The following is an 11,159-nucleotide window of genomic DNA, read 5'->3' on the forward strand; positions in this document are numbered from 1 at the left end:
TTTTTTATATATCAATTTTAAAATATTTTTCCAATATAAACCAACACGAAATTAATTATGTAGCATAACCAAGTGAACAAAATCGCAATAGTTTTTTGTTTCAAAAGAGTCCAGCAAAAAAATTCAAATGTACTATATATAAATATATTGAGAGTGAAACTATCAAATATTTATGCAGCTACCAACTAATTATTTGTACTAATTATTTTTTAAGGCAATAGTTTGAAATTTTTGTGATGCATGCCTTCGTTCATGGGTTTATGATTCCATGAACACCGGGTGTGTACTGTAATTCTCTCTAGCATCCAATAGTATTAAGCCAAGCACTCAGATTATTAAACACATAGATTATTTAGAAAAGATTTCATAACAACGACCTTCCCATGTAAATAAAAAAAAAATATATTGTTAAGGTAGATAATTATAAAATGCGTACGAAAGATAAACATTCTAATATACGCATTTTATTTAGATATGTATCAATATAGTTAAGATAGATAATTATAATAGGCCTAAAAATATTATTTATAAATCTATTAAATTTTTTTTTTTTTTGCGTTTATTAAAATTATTCATCTTAGCAATATGTCGGTATATATTTAAATAAAATGTGTAACAAAAAAATTCACCTTTATAAAAACTAAAATAAAAGAGAAAGAACAAATTAGGTGAATGAAGACAAAATCCTTTGATATGAGTGGCTAAAACCAAATTATATAATAGCGACATCATCCTTGTCCTACATTGACATGCTTTTTAATCTTCCTTTTAAGAAATTAATTTCGATTACAATATTTTCTTTACACCTGTGAGTAGAAAGCACGAGTCTTCTACTTTTCAACTAAAAACATATTTGGATGTGACAAAATTCGGATGTGGTTATTGCACGCGAGCCTTTTGTGTAATTATAAAAAAAATTATCGATCAAAAAAATTATTAAAAAATGTGTAAGACTTTTTGGAGATTGAAAAATCCAAACCGACGAAAAGAATTGTTATATTACTAAAATAATTTGTGGTCTAGTGGTGGTTGCTTGTCTACATTATTAATTATTAATTTAATCATAACTTATATATAAAAGCATGTTGACTCAATTTCTCTTTGTGATCAAGGAGTTATCTTACAACAATAGGGTTTTTCAATTGTGATGTGTTTTCTACTTTTATGTGAGATTCTTTGTACTTTTTTTCCAAGTCCAATTCCACTAGGAATTGGGTGCTTGTGGAGGTAGCTTATAAAATATTAAATAAATTAAATGTTGGCTACTTTTATTCAGAGAGAAAATAATTAAATTCCCAATGGCTGCTCTATGTGTTTTATAACACCCATGATGTTGATGTTTTCTGGAGAAGAAGATTTGCATGTATGTTTTGTTTGTACAATGCTAGAAAGTCAAACTTATGTTGCCAATAGAAGTCAACCTTAGAAAATTACTACTAAGTTTCAATTGCAAGTAATTCCCATACACGACTGCTCAGTTTTGGATTCTTGACAATTTTTTTATGAGTGAAATGCCAAATATTTTACTGGAATTTTAAAATTCTTCAAATTACTCCTCTGAAATTTGGAAATAGGCAAATACTCTCTTAAATTGTAAAACGTCAATTAAATTGTCCTCTACTCTATTTACTCGGATTATTTTGATGACGTGACAGTTAACTGCATACGTGACACCTGTCAATGTGGTGTCACGTCACATGAGAGGGGTAATTGATCAGGATACACGTCAAAGGGGGGTAATTGACTAAAATTTGCAAAATCACAGGGCTAATTTCAAAAATAGAGTTAGAGAGAAGGGGAAAAGTTAGTCAATTACCCTCAGTGATGTGTATCCTGATCAATTACCTCTCTCATGTGACGTGGCACCACGTTGGCAAGTGCCACATATGCAGTTAACAACCACGTCATCAAAATAGACTGAGTAAACGGAGCAGAGGACAATTTGATTGACGTTTTACAATTTCGGAAGGATATTTGACGAATTTTGAAATTTCAGGGAGGTACTTGGTATTTCACTCATTTTTTTATCTTCTAGTATCGGCGTTAATTAATTAATTTGCTTTTTCTTGTAAATTGGGTGATAATAAGTTAACAATGGCTGATGTATATGTATTGCGGTGGTTATATAAACTGTCGCAATTAATTGAATAATTGCGGCAGTTGTAATGCTAACTTCAACGGATCAGCGGAATTGATCAATAAATTGACTGTATGCGACAATTATAGAGTTAACAGCGGCGGGTCAAGATAACAGCAGCAATAAATTAGCTAATTACGGCGGTCAGCGAAATTGATCGATAAATTGACTGTATACGACAATTATAGAGTTAACAACGACGTGTTAAGATAACAGCAGCAATAAATTAGCTAATTACGGCGGTCAGCGAAATTGCCGCAATAAATTAGCTAACTGCAGCTGTTGGAAGAGCTAAGTTTGAATTAAAAATGCTATTTAAACAATGAAGCTTTCATAAATAGTTAAAAAATTATTTCTAGAAGAACAACTTTTATGCTTTGTTGAAATTATTTTTTGAATCGGTACATTCTAAGTCAAGTGTCAACTAAGTGATTACCAATTAACTAGTGTTTAGATCTTCTACGCTATTTTAAATTGGTACCGGATACTTAGATGTTCTATGCTATGTTCTTCAATGGGTTTATACCAAATGCCTACATAGTTTGTAACGGATACCCAAATGTTCTACGTTATATTCTTAATGGTTTATATCAAATGCCTACAAAGTTGGTGGATGATATTAAAGGTTTTTCTTGGTGTTTGTTTATAGGAAGTTCAGGTCGTAAATTCTTTTTTTCTTTTTATAATCGGTGTTTCCAACCTCTTGTATGTCTTCAAAACTAATAATAATTTGTCAAAAAAAAAAAAATAATTTATTTTGTATCGTAAGGGAATAAGTACCAAAAAAAGTGAATCAAGTGACACTTAAATGTTGTATGCTACTTTAAATTGAATGGATTTTTTATTTTTTTTGACATAGAATGGATATTTTATTTATGCTATTTTTGAATTGAATGAATATTATTATATATATGAATGGATATTTTGTTAATTTTTATTTTGGTCAATGATATTTTAATATCATTAAGCAAATTTAAAAAATAAAATAAAATAAAATAATATAGGTAAGGCTTATTCTAACCCCTTTATAATTTAAAGGTATTTATCCATTAACCAATAAGAACAAACCACATAAGTAGATTTGCATGTGGTGCCCACAACTAACTTGTAAACAATTTTTATTTCATATGCATAAAGTTTGCTCTCATTGGAAAAAAATTGATAAATAGATACTTTCAAACGAGAAGAGAAAAAAAAAAGCAGAAAAAAAAAAACAACATTGCGGCATGAAAATAGATTGATGGACAAATTTTACTTAGATTTAGAGGCGGTTATGAACAGACGCAAAAATTGCCCGAATAAAAAAAATTCCGAGCGGTTATTTCAACAGTTGGTTTTGATCGCCGCAAAATGTGCATCGGCACATTAGAGCGTGTCTGGTGCATAACCGCCTCAGTTAGTACTTTGGACTGCCGCAATTAGCTCTCTCTTTGTTGTAGTGTTATATTTTGATAAAATAATAGAATATTATAAAATTTTAAGCAATTATTTAAATATAATAAGTTATTTTATAGTAAATAATAGATATATAAATGGCATAGGAGGATCATAAAAATTAATAATATGGATTAAAATTCATAACCACTTGTATTTCAATCATATATAATGTTCATTCTTATATGACATGCATGACTCAAAGTCATATTTAATATACATGAAAAACATATATATTGTTCTTTACAAGATACCTTGATAGATATATAGTTGTTGATTTTCTGTTATTGAAATAAATGACTATAATCATATTTAATTCATGAGAATGAGAGAAAATTAATTGAGTATAAATTAACTAATATTCAAAATTGATTTTTAAATTTAAAAGTAAGAATATATTAATTTTTAGATTTTCTTTTATCAATATTCATAACACCTAAATTTTTAAATTAAATTATCGATTACTATTATATAACTTTGATCTCTAATTTGGACAATATTTGATGTATTTTTCTTATTGCTCGACTGAATTTTCCATATGAATTTGAGAGATAACCGGATAAGTGTTTTATTCCAAATAATTGCAAATTCTCATGAGTACATGGTATTGAGTTTGTTATTAGTAAAATCCCTGTTATCAATCTCAAATAGCAGCGCAACACCGTCAACCATAAAAATGGAGCGGAGCAGAAGCAAGAAGCAGCGTAGGCGTTGTTTTAGCGACGAGAACACTTAGTAAATTTTTTTTTTTACAATAACTAAAAAATATTATTAAGAACCTAGAAAGTTGGAAAAAAAAATTAGTATTAATATAAATAAAATATATTTATTATTAATTCCACTATGCATTTACTTAATTAAAATTATTTTATTTTATTCAACTAAACACCAAAAAGAAATTAAAAAAGAAAATGGTAACAGTAAAAGACTCAATTAAGAAAATGGTTAGAATATTAGATCACTTTTCCCTGAAAATCAGAGGATTAATGCAAAAATTAAATATTAGATCACTGAGAGAAGTGGTCTGAAATTTTCCGCACCGCGATAGCGGCGGCTTTTGGTAACAGAGGAAGAGAATATTACAAAACTTGGGATTCTGGCTCACTACCAAATTGGCCATCAGTAAAAGTACAAAAGATAAATGAAATTCATAGTGAAATGATCTTTGTGAACTCATTGAGGCTACAAATTAAGAGTAATAATGGGGGGAAAAAATTGTGATATTATCAAATCATACAAGCATACACAAATCCCTCCCCTTTCCTTCTCAAAAATCAAATAGAAAAAGAAAAAAAGTAATAGAAAGAGGCAAGAATATAGGAGATTGCATAATCCCAGTGTCACTGTTCGTAACTAAAAAAGCAATATAAAAAACAACATCAAGGCTCAAAAACATGATAGATGATGCACTGCACCTCAGATGAACTTCTCAAGGTTGATCATCCCTGTACAAAATATTTGACCGCAGCACCAAAACAGGTTATAAGCAAACTGCGAGAGCGCGCATTGTGCTCATGATCTAGCAGAGAGCCTTCAGATCTTCTGTTTGAGAGTCACATCAAGTATCCCAATAGATATTTTAGGTGTGTAATGTTCATCAGTATCCACTTCTTCAATTTCCTGGCAAAGAGTTAAGTAACATTCAATGTCAACCTTAATCATGAAATTTGATTGATTCAAAACAGTTTGTAATTATTAAAAGCATTATTTCTCAGAAGCAACAAAGTATTGTATTATAACAGGGTTCTACTTAATATGGACATGGTCCAAAGGTGGACCCTATACCTAAACCAGCTATAGCAAGCAAGTTTTTTTTATCTTAGCCTTTGATCGGGCACAATACAGTCTTTTGTCAAAGAACACCGGCGTTAACTCATCCAACCCTTAACTTAATCGATCTTGCACAGTTAGATTTGATCGAAGAGCCTTTTAATAAAATGTGTGTAGCTGTAGCTTTCATGAAAAAAAAAATGTCGATTTGAATTACGATGGTAATAGCTTTGTATACATATTAAAGGAGGTATTTACTTAAGTGATTTTTTATTAAGAAATGTGGGAATGAATGTTAAGAGGGTTACCATGACGACTTTGATTTTTTTAATAAATACTCCGATTTTGATGTTGGATGGCTTTAGATGAGTTGGCCATAGAAATAACACTGTTTCTGGTATGCGAGATTTTGTATGTGTGTTGAGAGAGGTAAATACGTATGACTGAGGTGCCAAACATGGCAACTGAACATCACACGGATCTTGTCATTCCAACATTGGTACAAGCGACAAAGACAAAGCTATCTCAAGCAAAAACGATATTTGTAGAGACAACAGAGCAAATGTGAAGAGGAAAGCCCTATGGTCGCAAGACGTGTGTTTGTATACAAAATTGGAGAGAGAATATTTTTACTAATATCATATTAACCTACTATAGTAGGTAAAACTGGGTGCTCAACGGTTAAGTTTCTTTTTAGAGGGTGCATATTAGATGGACCCTTATAACACAGATTCAAATAGTTTGGTGCATTATCTACACAAACACGTCATCCAATCACAGAATTTAACTCCATTTATACAGATGTCAAAAATCCGTATTGTGCAGCACCTACATTCTAGAACCATTATTATCTTCATCACATAAGTTTCAAAATCCATTATAAATTCATGTAAAGTAATAAATCAACATATATTGGTGTTGCACAACATATTCAACCTCTAGTTATTGATTGAAATTAATAAAAAAGATGACAAACATTAACAGCCAACACATTGAAAGATATGGGAAAACCTTCAAGACTAAAACGAAAAGGATAAAATGAGTAACAAAAGGAAAGAGGAAATAAATTTCCAAACTAACGCAAACATGACAATGAGAATAAAGCAAAGTAAATCACCTGAACAACATCCTCTCCCTTGACGACTTGCCCAAACACAATAAGTTTCTCGTTAAGATCTGGTATCGGTGCAGTTGTAATGAAAAGATCAAATCCTTTGTTGGTGTGTTTGCCCTTGGATGTTCCAAGCATGAATGCTTCGTGTTTCATACTGGTGAATCATCATGGTATATATTAATTAGAAAACTATGCAACTCACTGGTTGATCATCACCAGGATTGTCTATATCTACATATATAAAGTGCAAAAACCAAAAGAATAAGAAAACCTTGCAGGTTGCTTTCCTCTTAAGTTCCAATCAGCTGCTCCTGTTCCATGACCCTCACCCTCCCCTGCCTGAATAACATAGTGCTTAATTACGCGCTGAAAAAGCATACCTTTGAAGTGCCCTTTTTGACTGCAGACAAATCATAGTTTAAGTTGGAAGCATAAGCAACTAGATTAAACAAACTTCATGTACCAACCCACTTATAATGAACAGACTACTAAATAAATTGATACTAAAAAAAGTTATACAAATATCATATACCCAAAGAGCTGTATCAAACAGAAAAGTTGTTGTTCATATCATGCAAGAGTTGGCCCCACAAACAGCCGTGCTCTCAGCCACTAGAGGACATGTTCACTTCAGGATGCTATAACAGTATTATTATTATATTACGCAATTCCAATGTTCACAACTATTAACACTCACATGGCTTTTAAAACCTATATATTCTATGATAAGCAATTCTACTGGCACAGACTGTAAGTGCACAAAGATGCATGACAAAGTAACTTCCATATCAAAATGAACAAATTTGTGAATGTTTTAGCAAGTTCTATAAACGCTACACAATTCCTCTTGTTGAAATTTAGCAAGTTGACAAGGAGATAAGAGAGAATACATTTCACTGATAGGATTGTGATGTTGTTAATTTGTGCCATATAAGACTCGCCTAGTACTCTTATTTATACTAATAATCCCAATCAAGTACCACTGTACAAGTTCACTTCACACTAGTAATAATCCTAATACTCTAACCCATACATACACATGTTACTATTCTTCAAATAGTCTGGAGGATGGCCTAATCGTTGCCCGATCTCTAAAAGTGAACCGAGGTGGAGGTGGAGATGGGGTTGAGATGGAGGTGGAGATGGAGGTGGAGTATATGGAGAATATGCATCATGACTATAGTTTCGCATATATAGAAAAGAAAGGAAAATTGCTCTTTTTCTGCAACCTATTGTAACAATTTTCAAAGACATGTTTTATTGAAGTTATTATTTATGAATCTGTAAGTGCACATATATTATGTCCAGTTGACTATTCAAGGGAAACTAAAGCATCTAGCTAATATTGTTGGGTTATGCTCTGCACATATACTTTTATTGATCATCAATGTTATTTACATTGAACTAATGTTGAAAACTAGCACAACATGCTTCAGCCTACCAAAGACAAGAGATGATGTGCAATATTTGGAAAATGGAGAAGACTTGCAAGTTGCAATTTCAAATTGCAAGGACCAAAATATATTTTAGCCGCGATTATAGAAAAAAGAAGAAAAGAAAAGAAAAGAAAAGAAAAAGGGCACTGTAAACATAACTTGGGATATTCTAATCACCCAACAAAGATTGAATTTCAACCTATTGTCTATCACATAACAACAATATCCGAAGTTGACAAATTCTTCTACTTCAACATCAATTATCAAATCTAACCATACCCAAACCATTCATCAGCTTGCATATTAAAAATTTTGTAGGAAAACCAAGTACTCACCATAAGTCAATAAATTCATCAACAGCTTCAGGAGCACTTTCCTTGTACAGTTCTACTATTATAGACCCTTTAGAGGTATTTAAAACCTAAATAATAAAGAAATAAGCCAGGTAGTTAGATAAATTTTCTTATAATAATTTCAATTAACGAGCATTCTAAACTTCATTTCAGACTAATTTCACTAAAGAATGATAAAAAATAAAGAATTACAGCAGTGTGGAAAGTGAAACTTACAGCATATCCAGGTAGCTCAGATTTCTTCGAGTCCACAAAACTATTTTCACCCTACAAAAAGTAGATTGACTGAGATAATAACTCTATTCACAAAAGAAAAAACTATCGACCATGTAAGAAGCCCTATCACAATCGGAAAACATAAAAACACACAATAGAAACCCTTTAAATAAAAGAGTCTACAATAGGCAGGGATGTCAGATGTCAGATAACAAGAAAATACAGATAGGCTGAGGAGTCATGAGAAACCATTTATAATACAGTTAAAGATGTACCTCATCAGATACTGTCATGTGACTTTCTGATTGCAATCTTGACCTGAAAACAGGTAAGAAATGAATTGTTAGGTAAAAGATAATGTTCTTCTGAGGTTACTATTCTATAGATGAAAATGGAAGAAATCCTATTAAAAATCAATATTGACTTTATCCGCAATCATATAACTAAATAACTAACGGTAGTTCTATTCAAACACAACTTTAACAAAAATAGCTGTAAAAGTTCAATGGAAAAATGTTTCGGTACATGCTCAACAAAAAAAAATCCGCCAGAGGTGGAGCATAAACCAAAGTAACATCAGAATGGGGCTAAGGATTCAAACACCACAAAAGACAGGGAGAGTTCAATTAAAATACCAGTCAAATAAACCTCTCGAAATTCTATCCTATAGCAATAGCACCCCAAATAGTATCAAGCATTGACCTCAATTTATTATTAGTTTTTAAGATATCTTTCATTGTTCTTCTATCTAAAATACAAAGCATATCATTTCTCGCACTAACAAAACTGCTTTCACAGCTAGAAGAGAAAACATCTCACTAACCTGTTGGACCAGTGTCTGTATGTAGCCAAAAGGAAAAAACCAACCAAGAGAAGAATCAAAGAGTAAAATATAATAGTTGCTGCACTTAAACGTGAAGGTCCTTTCTTCCTTTTGCTTTGCTGTAACAGAGCCTGAGGTTTAATCCTAGCCATTTAACCTATGGGTAACATAAATTTCCAGTTAATAAATAAAACAAAATCAAGGGTTAGAAACCAAGATTTCTACTAAAACAATCATTACGATTAGGGTTAAATAACATTTTCGTCTTAAAAAATATAGCGAATTTTGATCTTAGTCCCTAAAAAAAGGAGGATGTTTTTCGTCCCCCTAAAATTTTGTTTGTTTCATTTTTGGTCACTAATGGACATAATTTTAACATATCCTTGACGTTTCCTGAACATAATATTGACATACAGAGGTTTGAAATAAGAGATGGTCATAACATGGATACATCATGAATATAAGATGCTATAAAGCACGGACACTCATCGGATTATGTGTGTCCTGATGTCGGACACGCATCAGTGTCCGACACCGACATGACACTTCGATTACATTGAATTATGTCATTTTCTCAAATTATTATCGGTGTTGACGCGTCAGTATCATGTATCCGTGTTGTGTCTAGTGTCCGTGCTTCATAGTAAAATGGTCATAACCTTGACATTAACATGAACATAAACTATTCATTAGGGACCAAAAATGAAACAAAAAATTGGAGGCACATCCCGTTTTATTATTTTAGGAACTAAAATAAAAATTCACTATATTTTTAGGAATGAGAAGCTTATTTAACCCTTACGATTATCATAAAAATTAACAACAGAACGGCAAAAACACTTAATTTATTCAATACCAATATAATCCTAATCTTAATCAAATCACAAACACCAACAAAAACCCATAACATAAAGTTCCAAATTTTCAACATATCTATAAATCTAGAGATTTATGCTGAATAATTTTCTCTAAACAAACTCATCAAGATAAATCCTAATCATATTCATATTCCTATGATCTAATACTACAAGTTAAGATCCAACAAATTGGGGACAGTTGCATCCACTAGGGCATAAACAAAAACTACATTAAAAGCGAAAAAGGAAAGAAAAAAAAATGATAGTTACACATTAATTATTAGAATCTAAAAATGGAAAATAGGTTTTGGTTAATTTCTATGTTAAGGGTAAAAAGAGATGGAACCTGTTAGATGATTTCCGGTGAAGTGAAATCGAAGTAGAGAGAAACGAAGTTGGGATTTAACAAAGAGGAAAATCTAATCGAATCGAAGCGCGTTGGTGATTTTGTTGTTTGAACTATGATGAAATGAAATGGAGAAAATTGGTGTGAAATTGCATACAATATTGAATTGAATATTCAGGACCAGTTTTCCAACGTTGTCGTGAGTGACATTTTAACACTTTCTTAAGGATTTTATTATTCTCTTTTTCTTTTTCTATTTTTTTTTTTTACATTAACTGTCACATTAATAAAAGTCACATATATATAATTAATGATTAGTACAGTATTATTATTATTATGCTGTGCTTCAAAATTAATTTACTTTTAATTAATTTACTTTTTAATTGAATTTATCTAGAAATAAGTAAGGATAAAAAATACTTCCTTCCGTACTTTTTATAAGTAATCGATTATTTTTAGATTTATTAAATATTTGATGTATTTAGTTCATAGTATAGTCTAAATATATTATTTATTCAATAAATTAAAACAGTCAATTATTTATTATAAAAAGGATCGAAAAAAGTAATGAGATGATACATAAATTTTTATTTAAAAATATATTTTGAAATTATCAATATTATTGTTGTAGTTTGTTTCAAGTTTTACATGTATAGCGTGTATCAGGGAGGGT

The 11,159-nt window shown here is 30.9% G+C and overlaps 1 protein-coding gene across 1 annotated transcript; it reads right to left on the bottom strand.

Annotated features, from left to right (window-relative positions):
• Positions 1-4,718: 4,718 nt before the first annotated feature.
• Positions 4,719-10,717, bottom strand: LOC123920063 (peptidyl-prolyl cis-trans isomerase CYP21-4-like). Its single transcript, XM_045972169.1, has 8 exons — positions 10,487-10,717; positions 9,284-9,440; positions 8,736-8,778; positions 8,461-8,511; positions 8,227-8,312; positions 6,727-6,855; positions 6,459-6,609; positions 4,719-5,191 (listed from the first exon to the last, which is right to left on the bottom strand). Exons 2-8 carry the CDS (start codon positions 9,433-9,435, stop codon positions 5,105-5,107), a joined length of 699 nt encoding a protein of 232 aa, XP_045828125.1. The 5' UTR covers positions 9,436-9,440; positions 10,487-10,717; the 3' UTR covers positions 4,719-5,104.
• Between the last annotated feature and the right edge of the window lie 442 nt (positions 10,718-11,159).

The sequence above is a fragment of the Trifolium pratense genome, linkage group LG1 (assembly GCF_020283565.1).
Source record: "Trifolium pratense cultivar HEN17-A07 linkage group LG1, ARS_RC_1.1, whole genome shotgun sequence".
NCBI lineage: Eukaryota > Viridiplantae > Streptophyta > Magnoliopsida > Fabales > Fabaceae > Trifolium > Trifolium pratense.